At 39.5% G+C, this 21,915-nt stretch overlaps 5 protein-coding genes across 10 annotated transcripts; 2 read left to right on the top strand and 3 right to left on the bottom strand.

Moving 5' to 3' along the window:
- Positions 1-64: 64 nt before the first annotated feature.
- LOC135162560 (ubiquitin carboxyl-terminal hydrolase CYLD) lies at positions 65-5,080 on the top strand. Its single transcript, XM_064121180.1, has 7 exons — positions 65-279; positions 387-1,259; positions 1,425-1,869; positions 2,335-2,513; positions 2,689-2,811; positions 2,880-3,900; positions 4,013-5,080. The coding sequence occupies exons 2-7, from the start codon at positions 780-782 to the stop codon at positions 4,201-4,203; spliced, it is 2,439 nt and encodes an 812-aa protein (XP_063977250.1). The 5' UTR covers positions 65-279; positions 387-779; the 3' UTR covers positions 4,204-5,080.
- A 1,167-nt stretch (positions 5,081-6,247) lies between these two features.
- On the bottom strand, positions 6,248-8,328 carry Maf1. 2 transcript variants are annotated; one of them, XM_064121192.1, is made up of 5 exons: positions 8,188-8,328; positions 7,725-7,874; positions 7,327-7,608; positions 7,025-7,144; positions 6,248-6,944 (listed from the first exon to the last, which is right to left on the bottom strand). In XM_064121192.1, exons 1-5 carry the CDS (start codon positions 8,268-8,270, stop codon positions 6,872-6,874), a joined length of 708 nt encoding a protein of 235 aa, XP_063977262.1. In that variant the 5' UTR covers positions 8,271-8,328; the 3' UTR covers positions 6,248-6,871. The 2 variants fall into 2 exon arrangements, with proteins under 2 accessions (XP_063977262.1, XP_063977263.1); XM_064121193.1 differs by having other exon boundaries at positions 7,327-7,602.
- Positions 8,329-9,680: 1,352 nt separating this feature from the next.
- LOC135162559 (GATOR2 complex protein WDR59) lies at positions 9,681-14,557 on the top strand. Of its 2 annotated transcripts, XM_064121178.1 has the most exons (9): positions 9,681-9,910; positions 10,002-10,051; positions 10,461-10,596; positions 10,748-12,355; positions 12,472-12,818; positions 12,908-13,031; positions 13,371-13,400; positions 13,552-13,966; positions 14,154-14,557. In XM_064121178.1, exons 1-9 carry the CDS (start codon positions 9,857-9,859, stop codon positions 14,291-14,293), a joined length of 2,904 nt encoding a protein of 967 aa, XP_063977248.1. In that variant the 5' UTR covers positions 9,681-9,856; the 3' UTR covers positions 14,294-14,557. The 2 variants fall into 2 exon arrangements, with proteins under 2 accessions (XP_063977248.1, XP_063977249.1); XM_064121179.1 differs by lacking the exon at positions 13,371-13,400.
- A 362-nt stretch (positions 14,558-14,919) lies between these two features.
- LOC135162565 (adenosylhomocysteinase) lies at positions 14,920-17,548 on the bottom strand. Its single transcript, XM_064121188.1, has 5 exons — positions 17,388-17,548; positions 16,990-17,180; positions 16,331-16,672; positions 15,416-16,024; positions 14,920-15,195 (listed from the first exon to the last, which is right to left on the bottom strand). Exons 1-5 carry the CDS (start codon positions 17,413-17,415, stop codon positions 15,064-15,066), a joined length of 1,302 nt encoding a protein of 433 aa, XP_063977258.1. The 5' UTR covers positions 17,416-17,548; the 3' UTR covers positions 14,920-15,063.
- Positions 17,549-17,967: 419 nt separating this feature from the next.
- Positions 17,968-20,068, bottom strand: LOC135162364 (uncharacterized protein CFAP97D2). Of its 4 annotated transcripts, none has more exons than XM_064120736.1 (4): positions 20,008-20,068; positions 19,190-19,339; positions 18,379-18,468; positions 17,968-18,289 (listed from the first exon to the last, which is right to left on the bottom strand). In XM_064120736.1, exons 3-4 carry the CDS (start codon positions 18,448-18,450, stop codon positions 18,068-18,070), a joined length of 294 nt encoding a protein of 97 aa, XP_063976806.1. In that variant the 5' UTR covers positions 18,451-18,468; positions 19,190-19,339; positions 20,008-20,068; the 3' UTR covers positions 17,968-18,067. The 4 variants fall into 4 exon arrangements, with proteins under 4 accessions (XP_063976806.1, XP_063976807.1, XP_063976809.1 ...); XM_064120737.1 differs by lacking the exon at positions 20,008-20,068 and having other exon boundaries at positions 19,190-19,277; positions 19,326-19,484; XM_064120739.1 differs by lacking the exon at positions 20,008-20,068 and having other exon boundaries at positions 19,190-19,261; positions 19,326-19,484.
- Between the last annotated feature and the right edge of the window lie 1,847 nt (positions 20,069-21,915).

Here is a 21,915-nt window from a genome sequence, read left to right as displayed (position 1 = left end):
TGGCTCTCTGAGTAATACCGTTAGATATTTCCAAAAATGGACGAATCCTCGATCAAAGTTCAACAGTTGGCCTGCTCTCATTGGTGGAACCCCTAGATACCGGGGATCGACGATGTTTCGATAATCATCGGAATATTTGAAAGACTATAGACAGATTCTACAAAGTTTTCTATTTTTTTATTACTTTCTCATGCTGGTTTTCACATAACCTAAATAAACAGAAATGAGGCTAGTTGAAACGACCTTTAAAAACCAAAATAAAAAATAGATCCACGGAAGGTGAGGAGTTTATCATTCTCTGAATATCATTAAATATCAATATCGATTGGAAGTACAATTATTTTATCCGAGGCCTTCCAAAATTATTGACAATGGCCTTTTTGTAGAAGGATACCCACGACAAATTTGGGGGTTATCCTTCAAAAGACAGATCAGAGGGCAATGTAGCGTTCCCCTTTGCCGATGAGGCGACAGCTATTTTTGCATAGGCCAGTTATGTCCGTAAAAAGAAACCAAAATACAGCACGAGTGTATTCGCCTGTCAAATGGGTGTCATTGGAGCGTGATTAATCACCCCAGGATCAACCACTGAGTTCGCAAACTCTCCAATTAATTCCCCTAAAATCGTTCTTCCAATGCACAATACCACGATTACCGAATCGAACAGCTTGACCGGACAGCGGGCAGTGGCACTGCAGTGTAAAATGATGAAAAGTGGAGCTGTAAACTTCAGAAAGATCTCAAGCAGATAGAAATAATAATTAGCAGTTCCCAGGAACATGGATAAGTGGCAGAATGACGAGAGCACGGGCTCAGGCCCCTCTTGTCACTATGTAGCGGAGAAAAACACGATTATGAGCAGGAGATCAGGTGCTTGTGATGTCAATGTGAGCTGCCTCAAGCTCGGAATGCTTGTCGAAGCTAACGAACTGTTGGCTGATGGCTCACTGAGGATCAAAGTCAATGACTTGAACAATGACGAGATATGGCAGAAGACAGAGTGGCTCTGTCACAGGATTGATCTCATACCTGTGCCCTATCTCGTCTGGCACTTTTTGGCAGCTGTTCCAGTACCTCAAGACAGGGTGCGACTTGCTAGTGATACTCACTTCTGCGAGGAGGCCAAGAACTTGAAAGTCAATGGGAAGGTCTATTATCATCTACCATCGAATCCGGATGCCAAGTTCAAAGCTGTGATCAAGTATATTGGACAAGTCACAGAGATGGGGCCAGGGTTTTACTTCGGCCTCGAATTATTGGTAAGAAAATTTTGCATTTTTTGGATTTTTCCTTCAAAAGGAACTATTGGAATTGTAAATTAAAATTCTTATCACCACCCCATCCCTAGATTTTTTGACAATTCTCTCAACTCATATTTTTCCCTTTTTTTCATACGTATTATGATCTTAAATTATTTCTATCAGGACCATTGCGAGGGCTTATCGACATCCCTCCTAGTGAAGAAATACTTCGCAGGAGCATCAGGAACCGGCCTCTTCACCACCCTGAACTACATCACCCCAATAAGATCAGATCCCCAAGAGCCTAACGACCCGAAACCCCTTCGACAGGACATAGAAGCCTCGCTCTCGAAACAAATCGATGGTTTTCTAAACAGCACAACGAATCACTCGACCAACCACTCGAATTACACGAACGGAAGGAGAATAACCACAGATTCGAATTTAATAAACAAAGAACACCTCACGAAGTTCGACGACAGTAACAACAACAACGGAGACGCAACTGTACGTATGAACGAAGCTCTAGTCCCAAAGATAGTTCATCAGTCAACAAAGTCGAAAATTCTCTCCAACGACACCACAAGTTTTGGCAAAAATCTCCCAACGTACGATTTTTCCCCACTTGGTGAGTAAATGTCCTCTCAATAGCTCATTAGAACCTCTCATTAGTTGACAATAACTTCACCAGCGGGTTAAGTTCCGCCGCTAAGAGAAGTTGTGGATGTTACCTAATAATAAACTTTCTAGCTTCGAAAATAGACTGGTGGGGTGCCTCGGACGATTCAATCACACTCGCTTCATTCAAATATTCAACTATTCGATTGTTACCGTTTGTTGAACAAAAATTATGGCAACGACATTACAAAACATTCCGATTTTTGTACTCGAGCATAAGTGGAGTAGTGATATTGAGTCGAGTCTTTACAGTGATGTGGAACATAATTTTGATTTGTTGAATTTAGACTCAGGAAGTAAGCGCACAGACTTATTTTTTTTTCATTCACTTATCGATCATTAGATGCATGTATTCTATTTTTGTTGATTACTTGGTGCATGTATTGGGGGAATTTTAACCTTTCCGGTTTCTCAGAGGAGCTTTTGGATAAGGACGAGGGCAATAGAGTCGTGCGAAAGGAGAATTGGGAGAAACTGCACGTGGGCATGGCAGTTGAGGTTGGTTTAGGAGGTGAGAATCGGTATGGGGTGATACGTTGGATTGGAAATTTACCAGGACTTACGCCTGGTAAGGTCATGGCAGCTATTGAGTTGGTGAGTTGGGGATTATTTTGTTTCTTTCAAGATCGAATTAATTTGAAACATAATATTTAAAAATATCTCTGAAATTCCGATGAAACAAATTTGTTTGCAATTTTTTTCAATAAATCAATAAATTAAATTGTAATCAAGGGAATAACATAATAATATGAATAAATTCCCCCTGCAGGAGGATGGACAGCATCCTCAAGGCACAGATGGTACATACAATGACGTCAGATACTTTCACTGTAGACCAAAGAGAGCGATATTTACCGACATCAGGCAGTGCCAGCAGTACAACATGATATCAGTGAGTTACAGTCTTTGAACTCTCCAACACTCATTCACTCCACTAATAACCGATTGCTTCCGCAAAAGGCAGATGATCAGATAGTCAAGATGAACGGCGAGGATCTGGATAAGACTGAAAACAGCGTGATAACGGGCATGGTGAGGCCGATATGTGTGAAGGGAGATTTGAAAACAATTTGTGGAAAGTACAGAGGGATCCAGGGACACCATAACTCCTGCTACCTCGATGCAACGCTCTTCAGCATGTTCGCATTCACAAGTGTCTTCGATAATCTTCTGTTCAGGCCTCCAAATGAAAAAGATCGTCCGCAGTACGAAGAGGTGCAGCGAGTCCTCAGAGAGGAAATAGTCAATCCTCTCAGGAAAAACATGTTCGTCCAGGCAAACAGAGTCATGAAGCTGCGAACACTGTTGGAAAAATTGTCATCAATTTCTGGCCTCACCAGTGAGGAAAAAGACCCCGAGGAATTTCTCACATCCCTAGTCGCTCAAATACTCAATGCAGAGCCTTTCTTGAAGCTCAGCTCCGGACAGGATGCCTACCACTATCAGCTGTTCGTCGAGAAGGACCATCAGCTAAATTTACCAACTGTCCAGCAGCTGTTGGAGCAGAGCTTCCTGACAAGCAATATTAGGCTGAAGGAGGTGCCCTCGTGCCTCATAATTCAGATGCCGAGATTTGGAAAGTCTTTTAAAATGTATTCGAAGATTCAGCCGACTCTTCTACTCGACGTGACTGATATCATTGAGGATTCCCCCAGGCAATGTACGGTTTGTGGAAAATTAGCTGAGTTTGAGTGCAAGGAGTGCTATGGACAGTGCGGGGTGGGACTAGAAAGCATAGCTTTTTGTTTATCCTGCCTGGATAAGGCTCATAGACACGAGAGGAGAACGAATCATGAACCCAAGAAACTCAGTGTACCCACGGAGTTTCAGATTCTTCAGGAGCATTGTCCAGTGCCGAGACTGTATCTCGAACTCTCCGCTGTTGTGTGCATTGAAACTTCGCACTATGTGTCATTTGTGAAGTGCGGATCGGGGTCTGAGGCGCCATGGTGCTTTTTTGATTCTATGGCTGATCGAAAAGGTAATGAATTATTGTGTATCCAATCATCACTGAAATAATTTCGACTGTCAGCATTAACTCGAATTTAACCTGAATATCTGACTCAATAATCATGTTTTTCCTTCTATCCCAGGAGAACAAAATGGATACAACATACCCGAGATGGTTCCCTGTCCCGATTTTCCCTACTGGCTGAGCGAAGAAGGTTCCAACTACCTAACAGAACTGACAGATGATCGACAGCTCCCCGAGCACGCGAAAAGACTCCTCTGCGATGGATACATGTGCATGTATCAATCCCCAGACGTAATGATGTACAAGTAACTAATGTAGGTGAGGCAAGTGCATAATAAGCCTAAGAACAATTACCACAAATAAGTGGCAAACAATTGCAGGACTGTTTGGATTAATCTTAATGGTAATTATATTTCTACGTAATTTTTGATTTCGAATGGAAGCTTTGGAATCGTTTCAAAATGTTTATAAATCATTGCTGCGTCCAGTCAACTGAAGATGGTTTAAAAAGTTTAAGTATGTGATTTTTAGATGGCGTCTGTCTGTATAGATGTATGCATATGTCGATTTAAAAAAAATTCAATCAATTTTTCCATAAATACGGTCGTCAATATTGTTGAATTATTTCTAACGTTTATAAAATATTGATATTTTAAAAAATCATTTCCTCGCCGCTTATTCAAAAAAATATTATTACAAAGAACGTTATATAGATCGAACATATTTGTTTTTATCTTTAATGTTCGTTTTTTTTTGAGTTGAGGAATTCGACAGTCATAACCATGAAAATTGGAGCCCATTAAAAATTATTAATATTATCTCGATGACATGTAAAAATGATGGGAGCAGCATCAGTATTTATTAACTCGCATAGCGCTAGTATGACGCTTTAGGCCATATAGTAGTCCTTTCTGGTCTGAAAGTTGAAAAAAATTGAGGAGTAATAAAATGATAATTTAAAAAACAGAGCATCCATTCGAAACCATATTACTAATTCGTTAGCAACATCTAATTATACCCATGTACAAAAAACGTGATTATCCACTTGTTTCCTTGTTTTCTTGTTGAGTATGAATGGATAATACGCATCGAATTTTTTTATTTATCATTTTTATTTTACACTGAGGCAGTCGTGTAGTGGTGTTATCATATTGGAATTAAAAATATCGCATTAAGAATGAAAAAATCATGTTTTGTTGATTCAATTGAACTTTGTTATTTCCTGTCACTTTCTTTCGTCGATTCTCATTCATCTCACTCATCACCTCTTTTTTAGTTGCTCCTCATAAATCACCTATTCCCATTAAAAAGGATAATTGCATAGTCAATTCTGTCTCCCAACGGTTTAACTCAACTTCTTAATTTCTATTATCAGAAATAACATGTATTGTAATTGTAAAATCTTCTTAAACTACTTGGTAAGATATTTTTCATTTGATTCTTGGCGCAAGTTGCCCAACACTATCTACAATCGGGTCATAAGATACTATTTAAAGAATGTAACGTTAAGACAATCTAGAACGAGGAAAAGAATAAACAATTGCATTCAAGATTATTTAGTGCGTAAAACCACGTGAATTCCTTGTACGGTATGAACTACGTGAGCCAAATCAGTCATTATTTGTGCCCATACGAACAATTCTCTAGCGAAATGGTTAACCAAGTGAAGTCGATTCAGCTTTTTCTTTAATTATCCAAATATATCTGGCAATTGAATAGTGATAGCACAGTCTTTTGCGCAACAAAACTTCGCTGCTTTTTTTAGTTTTGGAGATTTTCACCAGATATAAAATTGAAAACTGGTATTGACCACTTCAGCACTGAATCCGGACTAGTTTACCTTCGTTGACATCGAGAAAATAAATATAATTGCATTGAGGGTAGTATTTTGGGGATGCACTTTCATCAATTCAACTGATCATTCATTTAATTTTCTCGATCTCGTTCTTCTCTATTTTCACATTTTTTTCCTTGACTCGTGCTACCTCATCGGAAGCTACAGAAGTACCTGTTAACGAATACAATTATTCGTTTGGAAAAATAGATTAATTATCGAGATGCCATTTGGATAAATAATGCACAATGATTACTAGACAAAAATGAGAATAAAAAATTGAGATCGAAATGTCGAAGGACGATTAGATAAGAAAATTTACTGTGATATGTGCGGACACTCGATCTGCTAGCAGGAAAACATAATGGTTTGCAGGAGTGAAGTGGTGGAACGTAATAATTTCATTTCAGTTCTGCCTGAAGACCATTACATTGACTTGATCATGTATTGTTCTGAGGGAAGATGTCCAAAGTTTTTCTTAGAACCTTAAACTACTGAAGAGAGAAAAATCTCTGACAGTTTCTCCCAGAGTTATTTATTTTTTTAGATAAATAAAAATTACATTTTTCATTTTATCTTTATAACGAGAATTTCAAGGAGAAAAAACATTCGAAAATCTTTTCTACTGGCAATTCTCTAATATATTCTTTTAGACTTTCAAACTTTCTCAACAAAATTTAAATGGCTGGAATAAGAAAGGTTTCCAACTTGTTTTCAGAATGACTTTTTTTGTTTGAGATAAATAACAATCGAATTTTTTAATTCATCTTGATGATGAGGTTTTCCAGGTGAAAAATATCAAAAAATATTTTCTGTTGGAAATTCGCAGATAAAGATACCACGTCACTCGACTTATGTGGTTAGTCATACGAAATTTCTAAAGTTTATTGATATTTTTGTCTGAAACCTCTTGTTTTCCAGACAATAATGACAAAAACATAAATTTTCACTGATTACCGTTCCCCACTTCTTCAACAATCTTTTCATTATCTCTGAGCAAAGAGGAGAGTTACATGAGAATATATCAGACAGGAAATATTCAATCAAATTTGATAACAAAAATATCATTGGGCTGCGATATTTGTCTACCTGTGGAGGAAACCAATAACAGAGACTAAGTATAATTGAGTTATCGGTAGTTATCTAGTAACTGTCGTCTTCATCCTCATCCATTGCGAAATCAGAACCGACACCGGAGTCTAAGCTGTAGAGGGGACTGTAAAGAAATAATATTGATCAAGACAATGTGTCTACCGTGGACGGGGATTCATATAAATCGAGAGTAACATTACTCACTTTATAGCTCTGCAAGTGACGAAAACGATTCTCTTGAGTTTTTTATTGTAAAAGAAGTAATTGAATGACCAGAGGCAACCATCCTCGCCAAACGGATCTGATGCTAGGTCTGGATTGTAGCTAGAGAGCCATTTAATAAATAATTAAATTAATGACAAGTTAATGGTGTCTATTGACGAATATTGACTCATGTTGAAAAAATGTACATTATATTTATGTTTCCATGCTATTGTCCCTTTGAATTTGAGAATTTTGTAATTTATTAACTCATTGTGTGACATGAATTCATGATAAAGTCAAACCTGTAAATATCACATTCGCTCATGGATATCTCATCCTCAACAGCAGCCCAGAGTGCTGATCTCAAGGTGCGATAGTGATCTCCAGCAGTAGCACTGAGATTGCTGTCAACCGAATTCATGACCCACTGTAGACTTGGTTCTTTGCTAAACTCATGGCTCTTAGCGTCTGAGAAATCATAATCCGGGTGAAATGCTGAGTTGAGTGTCGCTATGAGATAGAACAGAGTCTTGCGGCTTATTGTATCACAGAGTGGCCCGTCCTCATCACCCGAGATACTGCGGCTAAGAAATGCATCCATTAAATTCAGATTTTTTTTGTTGATTCTATATTTTTAGTTTGTTTACTCAGTAGTTTTTTTTTCATTTAAAGTGACCGAGTGGAGGGCGATTAAAAATACCTGAAGTAACTTTGAGCTGGTGATGTGCCAAGGGACGTTTGTGGTGGTGATAATGCCTGAAGGTCATGCGGAGTAACTCCTTGCTCAGCATTGAACCTCTTGTACAGTTGTTTATCATTACCAGCCATTTTACAGGAGTAACTCTCAATCCTTTTCAATGAAATTTACGGTTAATTTTTGCCAATCGATCTACTTATTTAAATATTAAACGGAAAGTAAGTGGAGAATTGTTCTTGCATTGGACGTGGATCAGTTATTTTTACCAATAAATTATAAAGTTTCGTCGGGCAATACGGCAAAACTAATTGTAAGTGGCACAATCAAATTTTGTTTCAGACTTTTTTGCTGAGCAAAAAAAGATAAAAAGACAAGTATGCCGGAAATTGAGTTACAAAATGACGTCGATTCAAATCAATTGTCCACTTCGTGACAACATTAAATTTAGGATAATATTTCCTTATACCTTCCAATGATTTTACTATCTCCAGTCTTAATGCACAATGCATTATTGATGGCCTCGAAACGAGTGCTCTCCAACAGCTTCATGACTGCTAATTATTCCCCCCAAAAGCGTTGCCCTCAAAGTATCCTCCAAGCCCCCGTGAATGTCGTTTCTTTTACCGATCAAGCAACCAAAGATCAACAAATCCCTGGCTCTCAACAGGCAATCATTGCGGGAGTTATCAGCTCCTCGGCAAATCGAAGGATCGAAAGAAATATTTCTATTCAAATTTCACTCGAAAAAAAAACAGAAATAAATCTCTCCAATTGAACTTTCACCTGTACTCTGGTTAATCACCTCAGTACAAACGAAAAGCTAGAAAACTTTGGGGAGTTCTGAGACTTATCGTGTCCTTGATCATTTTTTTTATAAAGATTCCTTTCCTCTTTGAGTGCAGCAATTTGATGGTCGATGTAACGGAGTATTCCTCAGTGCTACACTTTCGGTACATCACAATGGTGAATCCCTTTGTTATGCGAGGAATATAGTGAAAAAAAAAGCAGAACCTCCCACGAAGCTTTTCGTCAAGAATCAATTCCCAACGATTGTCACTATTTTCGAGTCAACTTACTTCACTGTCCCTGAATAATTGAGCCAACAGTGGCCTTATATTATTAGGTATTATCAGTATTTTTTTCTCAGAAAACGGCGGGCACTGACGTGACGCCAACGAGCGTCGCACAAAGAGATAACGTACACTCAAAACAAACAACGGAATCTGTTCCAAAAAGTGAATTACCGTGACTCGTCAATTCAATTAATCTCAAAAAACAAAATCCCTTGTTAGTGATTTTTGTCAATTTCTCTTGACAAAATTCTGTATTATCTGTCACTGGGTAATCACTCCGCTACTGCCGAATACAATCCATCATCGCGATCATTTTCTCCATTACCTCAACTCCAAAAAATCCACCAAAAACACTCCAAACACCAGACAATTGTCAACTCAAGTTGAATTCTCAGATTGATGATTGTAGACGCGCAATTATCCTTGATGTATAGACGATGAACTGAGATTTGACTGGTGAATCTTGTGTGTAGTGGAATTGCATATACTCGAGGAGCTCTACGTGACAGAAATAGCACAAAGGCGTCTTCAGGCTCTCTTCCAACCCCTCCCCGCTCCACGGAGATTTGGCTTCTCACTTTCACCAGGCGACACAACTGAAGTTTGACGGTTCTCTCCTTTCGTTGGGGTATTTACTTCCTTTCTTGAATTAACTACGCTGTTTCGATCAGCTATTTAGTGAGAAGACGATGCAGTGAGTGGACGTTGATAGTTTGTTGAAAATAGAGAAAAGTGCTGGGGGAGTTTTCGTGAGTTTTGTCGATGAGTTCGTTAATATCAGCTGGTCCGTTATAGGCCATATGTGTATGTATTTATCTCTCTCTCGCTTGGTTTTCATATCCGCCATAGCAACTGCGCATTGGAACGCAATTTTGCTGGTCACTGCGCACTGCATTGGCGTAGAAGTGGCCCCGTCGGGTGTGTTTTTCGAGGAACACATGCGTCTTTGCATGATTCTTGATATCTTGACGGAATTGGACAGTGCGATGGTGGGAGGGGTGGGAACGGGGGAAAGGGCAGTGTGTTTTTAACCTCGGAAAATGGTGACGATTATTTGGTAAAATGTCAAAACGCTGGGGCAGTGACTATGTTGTCACGGAACACCGGGATCTGCAGGTGATTATTTGTGGTTTTGTGCCAATGTTTTGTAATGCTTGGGTGAGAATCAGTTAGGGATTTTAATGATTTTTTGGTGGATATTTTCTAGGCGAATACCATGGCAGTTGATGCCACCGGTAGCTATCTTCTCCTGGCAGGGTAAGAGCATTGTTTACTTTTTTTATTGTTGTGATTTTATTTGTTCTGGTGAGGGATTCTTGACAATTGCAATGTTGAGAAAAAGAGAATTTCGTGACTTGTCTAGGAGTGATTTTTGAGTTTGCAAACATTACACCTCCGTTTTATCCAAATTTTATTTACCTGAATTAAAATTGAGAATTATAATGATTATTTCTCAGGAAAATTAATTATTGAAATTAATTATTAAATTTGACATCAGAACCACGGCAAAGTTATTTTGGTTGTGGCAGAACAGAATACGATATTCACTTCATGATCAATCGCGCTCATCTCCTGAACAAACATAAAATTTCTTGGCATTCCAAATTTTTTATTCAGTGGGCAGTACTGTGTGCCTGTGTATAGCGCATTTTTTGCGATTTTCCAGCCGAAGGTGTTTTGCTGTAAAACAATTGGACGAGGGCTCAGATAATCTTAAGAAATTTACGAGACAGAGTAAATACGAAGTTGGATCTGCAGAGTGGAATCCCACGTTACCGAACTGTCATTTGTGTGCAATTTCGGTGAGAGCAATTTTTATACCCAAAGATAAAATTAATGCGAAAATGGCCAAATCATTGGCAGTGTCAACTGCGCAAATACTACAAATGAATACGATTTTTCTCTAAAAGTACACTAAGGCTCCCACCATAAAGACTATATTCTTCCACTCAGAGCAATACTCGAGTGGAGGTCCTGAGTTTCGCTGGTGGAGGTGGACAAGATCTGCAGACAACCCACAGTCTCCGCGCCCACACTCGAGTAGTCAGCGATCTAAACTGGCACCCGAAGGAGCCAGACATTCTCGCCTCTTGCAGTATAGACACATTTATCCACATCTGGGACCTGCGGGACCAGCGCAGGCCCTCCCTGTCCCTCTCAGCAGTAGCAGGATCTTCCCAAGTACGATGGAATCCCCTTTCCCCTCACACCCTAGCCACAGCCCACGACGGAGACGTCAAAATTTGGGATCAAAGGAAAGGCAACAGTCCGGTTCAGTACATCGCAGCTCACCTGACGAAAATTCATGGTCTAGACTGGTGTCCCTTCCAGCAGAATCAGCTGGCAACGTCTAGTCAAGACTGCACCGTTAAAATCTTTGACATAACGAACCCCAGAAGAGCCGAGGGCATCCTGACAACCAACTCTCCAGTCTGGAGGGCTAGATACACTCCTTTTGGCGAGGGTCTAGTGACGATTGTTGTTCCTCAGCTTCGAAGGGGGGAGAACAGTCTCCTCCTGTGGAATACCTCTAATTTCAGCGCTCCAATCTACACTTTTGTCGGCCACACTGACGTGGTCCTCGAATTCCAATGGAGAAATCAAAAAGTAGACAACAATGATTATGAATTAATCACGTGGTCGAAGGACCAGTGCCTGAGGATATTCAAGATCGATCCCTTCTTGAAAAAACTTTGTGGTCATGATATGGACGACACTACCTCAGTCTACACGCAATATTCAGAGGACACCAACATGAGGGCCCTGAGATCCCCTCAGCAAATACCCCTACAAGATACCCAGAGTGAACCTGAGATGAAATTCACGTCCAAGTCTGATGGGCCCATCATTCAGAGTGAAATTGTTGCTGTTGAAAATGAAAAGGAGGTGCCCTCTCCCACTCAACCAAAGACCCTCCAACAAGAATTTTCGCTGATCAATATGAATATTCCAAATATTGAGCTCAATGCCATGGACGCTGTGGAGAGAAGCTGTACCGTTACTGCGAGGAATAAGAATTATAATGTAATTTTAAAAGTTAATTTTCCGGGTAATTATCCTTGCGCTGCTCAGCCAACTTTTCAGTTCTGCCCTGGAACCACTGTTGACAGCACCACAATGGCTAAATTACTCAGGGTTCTAAAACAAACAGCCCAGCAGAGAGTGAGGAAGAATAGATCTTGCTTGGAACCATGTCTCAGACAATTGATAACTACATTGGAGCAGACCTGCGCCACTAATGAGGGTGAGGTCAATCATCTGGGGTATATTCAGGGACCTACAGACTTCTTGGCATCTTCAAATATTCTGTCGAACTATCAGGACACGTACATTCCTTTTCCGAGAACATCAGGGGCTAAATTTTGCGCTGTGGGAGTGCTTATCTGTTTTGGAAGGTCTACTTATAACCGAAGAACTTCGGTTAAGCCTGACGGAATCACTCCCAGGGCACTTTCTGCACTAGCAACGATTGGAAATGGACCTTTCATGAACATGTACTCTGGGTCATTTGGACAATCTGGCGATACCATGTCCATCAGTTCTTTCTATTTTCAAGACCGGGTGAGCAAATTTTTTTTCTAGACTAATATCTCTGTCTTTTCTGTCTGATTTCTCAGCTCCAATAAATTACTCATCATTTTTTTCAACGATAAAATATGAAACTATAATTATTCCAGCAAAAAACCATTAGGAGAACTGCACACGGCTCAAGTAGAGCACATAGCAGGAATTGTTACAAGAATTTCTACTCGATAGCAACAGTCTACGACGCATCGTCACTCTTCTTCGTGAATAAGGAACTCGCTGAGAAGTACATCATCAATATAACGGACATTCCTGGAATGTGCCAGCACAATGCCAATGTGGCAGCCTCCCTAGAGCGACCGGACCTGGTACAAGCTTGGTACCTAGCTTCTTTGGTGATATCCTCACCGCTGTCGAACAATTCACAAAGTTCCTGTTCTATGGATATCGTGCCACCCTGGCCGTTGCATCCCTTCGGGCAAAATCTCATTCATTCGTTGTGAGTACAAGTGATTTGTATGAAAATGAAGTGGGGAAGTGAGGACTAATAATTCAAGTAGAATGAATTTGTAATTCAATTTCTTGTAGAATTCAACATTACGCGAATCAATGTGACGTTCAAATGGCGGCAATGCTGAGTTGCGCTCTCAGCTATCGTTCTGAGACCCACGACAACAATCAAACACACCTGAGTAAATCCGTCAACGTCAGCGTGAGTATTTCTTCCACAACAGTAACGATCAATTTTTCGAATGCATGTGGCACATATCAGCAATACCATCATCATTTTTTGAACTTTTTCGGGTACGACTGAGTGCCTCGAGAACCACTGTACAATCTCTTATTTAATCTTTTACTGGCTATTACGAGAGTGAGGGCAAAATTAAGCAATCGAAAACAAACTGATGGAGATTTTTTTCCACGGTTTCCGTTTGCCCCACTCTCTCCTATCATGTTTGTTTATGATTTCGTCAGCACTGGTGATTGAAAATGCGACAACACGATTTTATCCCCCACAAAAACTTACGTTTTATTCTATGTTTTGTTATAGAGGCTATTCACTGGAAAATGGTGGATGAAGGTAAGACTGGTTCTCGGGTTCTTCGTCGAGTTTATTTTATTCATTTTTATACATCCGGAGTGTGTGTGAATGCTCGGGTAGAGGCCAGCGTTGAAATAACTGAGATTCTGGATGCGCTTCAAAGATGATTTTTTTTCATTGAATATTTCAGCCAGGGGGATCACCCTATCACACTATTCACCCAGCAGACACGAGTCTCGAGGGCTGGAATTTCCAAAATCTCAAGCAAAATCGATCAAACTCTTGGTCGGAGTCATTGGATGACATGAAATTGACTCAAGATACTTTTGGAGAGACTGCGAGGAGTCTTAAACTCCTCGATGAAAAGAACACTCTCTTGTATGATTGTTATAAAAAGGCTTATGCAGAGGTGCTGCACAGGTGGAGGCTGTTGGATGCCAGGGCACAAGTGCTCAAGCACGTTAGTTTGTCGCATCTAGATACGAACAAAGACGTCGAATTTCAGAGCGAATGTCATCTGTGCACCAAGACCAGCAGGGGACCCCAGTGTAATCATTGCAAAAGATTGACATTTCAGTGTGTTATTTGTCACATTTCTGTCAGAGGTATTGTTGTTAAAAAAACTGCATTTGATATAAAATTATGAATAGTTGCTTAATGACAGTCGAATTCCAATCAGCTGGAAATGGAAGAATATATTGAGCTTAACTTTCCCGATCTTCATGAAATTAGTTATTATTAACTTCTCCCCTAATTGACAATAATTGGATAATTTCCTGACCCGTTTTCTAGGTCCTAGCAATTTTTGCACTGTTTGTGGTCATGGAGGTCACACACAGCATCTAGCCGCATGGTTTACCAAAGAAAGCGTTTGCCCAACTGGCTGTGGCTGTTCCTGTCTCCAGGAAAGTACTTCACTACTTAAAATGTAATTGTTTTTAATGTGGATGAAAAAGACTGTAAATTGATTAGGTTAATTGTTAGACTCCGTGTACCTCATGTACATTATGTAAAATACATTTTTTCATACGGAATATCTTGAAAACTTTGTTTTCTTCACTGATTCGTCATCGAGTTCTTCTGGTGGTTCCTCCGAAATGATGAAGTGTTCTTCATCAAGAAATTCATCTTTTCGGAGTTGTGATTCCGCCTCTAGAATTTTCGATCTCTCGTCTTTAATAAAATCGTCTCTTATACCTTGCGTTCTTTCTTTATCTACCTGGCGGTTTTTTTCTATAACAGAGTATTTCTCGTGTTTTGTGGTACCGTAAATTATGCCAGTAATTAGGAAAGCCCATCTTGCTAACTGCATTCAATTGAAAAATTAATTTTTCTAGTTTTTTCGCATATTTTGCTATTGTCATATATACCTTGATTCCAGGATGAACGTTGATAGGAGGGCCAAATCGTTTGACCTTTTTTTCCCATTCCATTCGTCCCGATGTACTGTATGAATTTCCTATCACTAGTACTTCACTAATTATCACTTAATAAATGAAAGGAAATGAGAAACTCAAAGGACAACTGAAATCGAGTAAAACAAAAAAACACTGGAACGTACAAAAAATTTTCTTTATCGATGGAAATGCTCACTTCACATCACTATCCCTTACTAAAATCATACACTTCAAGTTGAAAATAGAAACCATAAATTTCGCAAAGAAGAATCCCCACATGATTGTCAATGATTGGTAGAATTCATTCAGTATCTGTAATGGTCAGGCTTGAAGGGTCCATTCACAGGAATGTCCAAGTATTTCGCCTGCTCTGGAGTCAATTTCGTGAGTTTGACGCCGAGTTTCTCCAGGTGAAGGGCAGCCACTTCTTCATCGAGCTGAAAATCGATAAAAGAATGCATTTAATTTAAATTTTGCCTACCAGACGGTTTTTTATAAATATCTCGGAATCTGAAGAAGATGAAGAACTTTCTGTGATGTTTTTTTTGCGCAGGAACTTAAACGTTGTAAGAAAGCTCTTCACGAAAGTTTCATTATCTCTCTCTGATTCGCAGATACTCCACGACGAACGACATCATGATTAAAATAATTTCCTACCTTTTTAGGCAGCATGTGAACTCCAATTTTGTAGTCTCCAGGCTTGGTCCACAGTTCGATCTGTGCCAACACTTGATTAGTGAACGAATTACTCATGACGAAGCTGGAGTGTCCAGTGGCGCATCCCAGATTGACCAGTCGTCCCTCAGCAAGCAGAATTACGTGTCTGCCATTGCTAAGCTTGTACCTATCAACTTGTGGCTTGATGTTAATCTTTTCGACAGCGTGCTTCACCAGCCACGACACCTGAATCTCACAGTCAAAGTGTCCGATATTGCAGACAATAGCGTCATCCGGCATCGACTCAAAGTGTTCACCAGTGATGATGTCCTTGCAACCAGTCGTTGTGACGAAGATTTGGGCTTTTGGAGCAGCTTCCTCCATTGTTGTAACTTCGTACCCCTCCATGGCAGCCTGGAGAGCGTTTATCGGATCGATTTCAGTGATTATGACTCGACCACCGAAGGCCCGGAGGCTTTGAGCGCAACCCTTGCCTACGTCTCCGTATCCTGCAACCACGCACACTTTCCCAGCGATCATTATATCAGTTGCTCGTTTTATTCCGTCGATCAGGGACTCTCGGCATCCATAAAGGTTGTCGAATTTACTCTGTAACATCATTTCAGTGTTATAGTAGAGATGACATGAGTTTTTCTAATGCCCGACGTTCCAAAAAGAGAAGAAAGAACAAGACTTGTATTAGGGCTCTACATAATTTTTTTGATTACAAGAGAGTATAAAAAACAATTATAACATTTAAATAATTTATTCCGACGGATTGGATTCAGAAGTGGCAACGCGTTCTCAAATCAATTATGAAATAAATGATAAGTTGAGAAAAGTAATAGATAAGAAACGTTTTCCCAAGGCAAGTAAATTTTGTGTGATCGGATTTTATCTGACGCAACGACAAACCTTTGTGACGGAATCATTCACGTTGATGGATGGGACTTTGAGTTTATTCTCTCGGAGCATTTTGTAGAGATTGTGGACACCAGTAGTTGTTTCCTCGGAGATACCGCGGCAGTCTTTCAGGTACTCTGGGTATTTAGTGTGGACGAGATTGGTGAGATCACCTCCGTCATCCAAGATGAGGTTCAGGGGCTTTCCATCCTTGAAAACTAGAGTTTGTTCGATGCACCAGTTGTACTCCTCATCGGTTTCACCCTTCCAGGCGTAAACGGGAACACCCGTCTTCGCGATTGCTGCCGCTGCATGGTCTTGGGTACTGAAAATGTTGCACGAGGACCATTGTACCTGGAAAATTGAGATTGAAATTTGAGCAGACGAAAATCTATGAGAAACATTTCAAAAAAAGTGTTTAGGAAAATTTCTAAATTTCTGTTAATTTTTTTTCTAGGCTACACCAGCGGAAACTGTTCAACCTTAGTTTAAAAAAAAAATTGAGAGCAATGTTTTTCTTCAGTATTTTCCAACTGGAGTCCCCCCTTCTTCCCCCAGATCACTCGCGATAACCGGTGCCTTTCCAATAACACCTTTGTACTATTTCAATAGAAATGGACAATATTGTCTGAATTGTGGTTGCTTATCTCATAACGACAATTTTAACTCACCTCTGCCCCTAGTTCCGTGAGGGTCTCGATGAGAACTGCTGTCTGGACCGTCATGTGGAGACAGCCGGCTATTCTCGCACCCTTGAGTATCTTCTGAGGTCCATATTTCTTGCGAATGGCCATCAGCCCAGGCATTTCATTCTCAGCGAGGGTGATTTCTTTCCTGCCGAACTCGGCCAAGGAAATATCGGCTAGAAAATTACGCTCATTAATTATTATCATATTCACGAACGATATGTAAAATCGAGAATGGATGTGATAACCCAATATCTCTCATTTTTGAATCATCGAGACCGGTGACACCACGTGTTTCCACGAATTCAACATCTTTCAGTTTTTAGAACCATTTTGACGATAGACGATTAACCACAAATAACGTGCAATGATAATGCACTTACCGACTTTGTAATTCAGTTTTCCAGACATTTTCTATCCTCGAAAAAAGGGCAAAGGGCTGATTTTCTTTCTTCAGATCAGAGAGAAGTTTAAAATCCAGCAGTGAGTGAGGGACTACTGATCAACGTTTGCCAGTCGAGCCACTTTTTGTTGTTTCTTTCTGATTCACCCAGTCGGTAACATGGACTCGTCCGCCAGCTCCAGCTGGTGGCGTTGGAGTGGGTCTCCAATCGACTTGAGATGGTTTCTCCATAAATCGTAGAAAATCCTATTGATAAACAATGGGTTAGTAAAATAATTAATTAACGCCAGCCAGTTTCTCAAAGCGGTGCAATGTACACCTGAGCATGAAAACAAAGAATGCTGAGTTATCGACTGTTGGTTGCACTCAGGCCGAAGCAGTAACTCTTGTTTGCGCCGGCCGCCAACTTTCTAACGAAAATTAAATGTTTGAACTCCTTGACATTTTAACAGGATTCACGCAAGACCTGTTATTTAAAAAAGTGGTTCACTAATTTATGGTAGAAATTGATTAACACTCAGACATGAAATGTGAAGAAAATTACATGATGTATTGAATGAAGGAGGGAACGAGAAATATTCTATTCTATTTAATTAATGTTTTGACTACAGCATACACAAATGTGCTCGTACAAAAATACAAAAATGGAAAGTCAGATATTCAGCGGGTTTTTATGCAGGGGGTTGTTTTCTCGTCCAATCGATAAGACCTCTTCTTCTTTCGTCCATGCATAATATCCTCCAAATTTCTTAACAGAATAAAATTGTTCCTCATTATTTCAGCCTGTCGTTCTCGTTGCAACTGCAGTCTTTTAGCATCTCGGAGGACGTGAGGGCGAGTACAGGGAGGGTTCATGTCTACGGTGGGAACGGCAGTCTTCACCTGCAAATGAGAAAAAAATCATTGGTCTAACGAGGACAATAAAGGGCTCATGACTAGGTAATTACGAAGATAACAAATGATAAACTCACGCGTTTGCGGTGCCTCTCGAATGCTCGTTTTTGCCAGGAGATTGAATCCGCTGATGTAGCTCTAGTGGACATGATTAATACAAAAAATATCTGCAAATATTAAATTCATGTCATTATCCTGTTGTTAAATTTAAATGACGATATTCCAATCTTGATCAATGTAAGTCGTTGAACGAAAAAAAAAATCTGACAATTTTTATTGTGTGATTCCGATAAAAATTACTGTGCTGCCTTACAATTTCGGTGCAAACTACAGCCCCGAGAAAAATTAATATGCCGTCTAGTCGAATTTTCTTATGGGGTTGAGAAAATTTCTGTATCGGTCTTGTAAAAATTAAAATCTGATCCAATATTTCTCATGACGACGTCCAACGTCGGCAATAATCGACTATATTCGGCGCTCATCGTTAAACAATCATAATGAGCTACCGAATAATTTCTGTGTGGTACAGTAAAAAATGACGAAAGCCCCAATAAAATAAACTGACCTAGATAGGAATGTTTAAAAAATTTCTATCAATTTTGCATTTAACCGCAAATATAAAATGATGGATCTTCAGATTACAAAATGTTGTTTAGTTCATTTTACGAAGCCGCATTTCTCACATTCATTCCAAAATTTGCAATAATTTGCAAATTGCAATAATTTTTCCCAGATTTTTCTCTCCGTGTAATTCGCCTGATATTATTGAAACTCAATATTAACAACCGTTGTAATCCAGCCCTAAGCTCGATAGAGACGCATTAATCACCTGGACGTCTCCTCTTCGAGTTTCCGATCAAATTTTCCACCGTATCGACTACTACTTACCAATAAAAATAATCTAAAAACCACCTCTGTCACTGCGAGTGGTGAAGAGCCACAGTAACTCGATCAAATCAGCTACACAAGGGCAGAACTGGTTTACTCGATGTATAAACTCTAGAGTCTCTAGTTACCACGTTACCATGACAACCTGTTCTACGGTTATTTGAATTAGCACCCATTCCGCTCGCGACAGTCTTTCCAACAATTATCTTTTCACCCCTGCTATTGTCAGGGATCCTCCCCAGTGAGGGAAATTAAAAAATTTTCAGCGGAAAAATACAGCAATTGAGAGGAACGAGCGTGAGCGGATCACTGGATTGTTCTTATCTATTTATAAATAAATAGCACCAGCCTCTGGCGACGGGTTTTATTGATCGCCAGGTGCCTCTAGATGCGTCGAGAAACTTCTTTATAACCCATATAATTATTAATTTTTTTTATAGATATATTTACTATTTAATCGACAATTTTTACTGAACAATAGACCAATTATTAACGTGTCAGATAATTGTTGCTGGAGTAGTCTCTTCGTATAGAAAATTTGACAGATTCGTGATTAATATAATTTTCATCCAAAATTCGCACTACTTTCGAACATGAATTTGGGGGAGGGGGGAGGGTTTCATAGGGAATGAAAAGAAATTTTCATTTAATTTAGACGTGACTCTCTAGTGACTAAAAAATATCTTCAAAGTATGTGAGAAATTTAGATATTTCCGTCACTGCATGGAAAATCAATAATAATTTAATGTGACTAAATGAGGATTGGGGTAAAATATATAAAATGGAGTTACTTTAGAAGGAATTGTCTTGGGATGTACCTTCCTGAAATGGTGGATCCCCTTTGTAAATTTCTAGCGGTGAATTTTCATCACACAATTGCCATAGACCGGATTTTGTGCATATGCATGAGTGCTTCGCACTCTCCAACACATGAATAATTTTAACGTTCATGGAGAGAGAAAGAAAGGAAGAGATAAGAACAAACAGTTGCTAAATTGCGATTGGCGGATTGGCTGGACCAATGGAAATGCTTCTACGTTGGTGGGATCGAGATATCGCAGACTCTGTATTGTTTTTCGGGGATTTTATAACCGGGAAAATCAGCGAAGATTTAGTTCCTGACGCCGAGAGTCTGACGAAATTCTTTTCATGTCGGTCGTTATTGTTTATGGAGAAATGAAACAAGGGAATAGTCTGGCGATTTTCAGTGTTCAAAGGATGGGAACTGGAGTAGCTAAATCTGAACGATAAATCAGGGGAAATGAGCGTGTATCTGTAGAGGAGCAGAGAATATCGGATGCGTTGTTTTTGTTAGATATATATTTTGGAAAGAGGGAAATTAAATATAGAAATGGAGTTTAATGTTGAAGCCTCTGAAAATAATGCATTTCCCCATTTTTCACAGCTCTGAACTTTTGCTTTTTTATTCAAATATCAACAATAAATTAACAAGAATAATAATAGTTAAAATACTCGTATAAAACGAATAATAATAATAATAAATAGTAGTTAAAATAGTGGCATAAAACGTGGTGGAACTCCTAATTCCCAAACAAATGCCGAATTATTATTTTTCCACCTAAATAATTTAAACTTTCAGTATTAAATCTCCAAACAGCTTTCCCCTTTCCAATTTCCAAAAATTAGAAGCTTTGAAAATCCAAAAAAAAAATCTGCTAAGGGCAAGACCTTTTTTTTTCTCGAACGCGTCATTCAACTTAATTTACGATGCATTTGTACAAAAAGCAGTCGCTCCAATACTTTATTGTTTTATTGCGGCACAGAGATGCGTTTGGCGAGTATTGCCCGCTCAACTGAAGGGTCAGGTATGACCCTCACAATTTTCTCCTTAACACTGATCCAGCGGAAAGACCTTTCCCCAATTGTTGTGCTTGTTTAGCGTCTTTAATCCCAATAAAAATGTACCTTCATAAACTCATCTCCAACGGGCCACTCACACAGTACTCGACGGAGCATTATTCTCCTCTCTGTAATGGCGACAGAGCACTAAAAAGGGAAATAGATAAATGGGTATCCATTTGGTAGTGTCCAAAAAGAGCCCGCGATCTTAATCGTCGAGCTTGACAATGATCCTCTTGAATGGATGAGCCACTCGAAGAGGGGCATATTTTTCCCTGGGGGAATCGACACACTTAATGCTCTCAGCGTATACATGTCCTCGAGAGGGGGTAGGGGGAGGGGGGTTGACGTTTTTGAGCACTCGGGTCCCTCATCCAATCAATGGACATCAAAACACTGAATTTATGCTCATTTCGGGGTGGAACTTCGATTTTCCCAGATGTGGGGGAAAAAATCAGTGAAAATGATGGAATAAATCAGGTAATTTGCAAATAAATGTTTAGTAACAATTGCGAAGTGATATATACAGGGGAAATTAACTAGTTAGTCGTCGGTTCACTAATTGCGAAGAGATGACCGTAATTTTGTTCAACGATTGGGAAATTTTACGCCATAAAATATTGACAGAAAATAAAAATTATTGAACGTTCAAGTAAATTTTATTTCTCTGGAATAAATTATGGGACAATTGCGTATTTTATCCTGCGATGAACATTTTGAATTTCCTCTCTTCCATCGCTGTATATACGTGACGATACCTCATTTTTATTGAGGATTTTCGTTCGATTCAGTTACCGATCGTTGAATCGATTCGGAAAATTCTAGTGAATCCAATCGGAGAAAAAGGATGGAAAAACCAGCTTTCG

This window comes from Diachasmimorpha longicaudata, chromosome 5 (genome assembly GCF_034640455.1).
Source record: "Diachasmimorpha longicaudata isolate KC_UGA_2023 chromosome 5, iyDiaLong2, whole genome shotgun sequence".
NCBI lineage: Eukaryota > Metazoa > Arthropoda > Insecta > Hymenoptera > Braconidae > Diachasmimorpha > Diachasmimorpha longicaudata.
The sequence above is the reverse complement of the archived record's forward strand: the minus strand, read 5'-3'. Positions and strand labels throughout refer to the sequence as shown.

Coding starts and splice junctions, on each gene's coding strand:
- LOC135162560 (XM_064121180.1), top strand. CDS start 780: ATGGATAAGTGGCAGAATGACGAGAGCACGGGCTCAGGCCCCTCTTGT. Junction 1,870..2,334: donor GTACGATTTTTCCCCACTTG/GTGAGTAAATGT, acceptor CCGGTTTCTCAG/AGGAGCTTTTGGATAAGGAC. Junction 2,812..2,879: donor AGCAGTACAACATGATATCA/GTGAGTTACAGT, acceptor CTTCCGCAAAAG/GCAGATGATCAGATAGTCAA.
- Maf1 (XM_064121192.1), bottom strand. CDS start 8,270: ATGAAGCTGTTGGAGAGCACTCGTTTCGAGGCCATCAATAATGCATTG. Junction 7,145..7,326: donor AGCGAATGTGATATTTACAG/GTTTGACTTTAT, acceptor ATGGCTCTCTAG/CTACAATCCAGACCTAGCAT. Junction 6,945..7,024: donor GTCACTTGCAGAGCTATAAA/GTGAGTAATGTT, acceptor ATTTCTTTACAG/TCCCCTCTACAGCTTAGACT.
- LOC135162559 (XM_064121178.1), top strand. CDS start 9,857: ATGTCAAAACGCTGGGGCAGTGACTATGTTGTCACGGAACACCGGGAT. Junction 9,911..10,001: donor CGGAACACCGGGATCTGCAG/GTGATTATTTGT, acceptor GATATTTTCTAG/GCGAATACCATGGCAGTTGA. Junction 13,967..14,153: donor TTGTCACATTTCTGTCAGAG/GTATTGTTGTTA, acceptor CCCGTTTTCTAG/GTCCTAGCAATTTTTGCACT.
- LOC135162565 (XM_064121188.1), bottom strand. CDS start 17,415: ATGTCTGGAAAACTGAATTACAAAGTCG. Junction 17,181..17,387: donor AAAACTGAATTACAAAGTCG/GTAAGTGCATTA, acceptor GTAATTTTCTAG/CCGATATTTCCTTGGCCGAG. Junction 15,196..15,415: donor TTCACATGCTGCCTAAAAAG/GTAGGAAATTAT, acceptor ATCGATTTTCAG/CTCGATGAAGAAGTGGCTGC.
- LOC135162364 (XM_064120736.1), bottom strand. CDS start 18,450: ATGTCCACTAGAGCTACATCAGCGGATTCAATCTCCTGGCAAAAACGA. Junction 18,290..18,378: donor TCGAGAGGCACCGCAAACGC/GTGAGTTTATCA, acceptor TCTCATTTGCAG/GTGAAGACTGCCGTTCCCAC.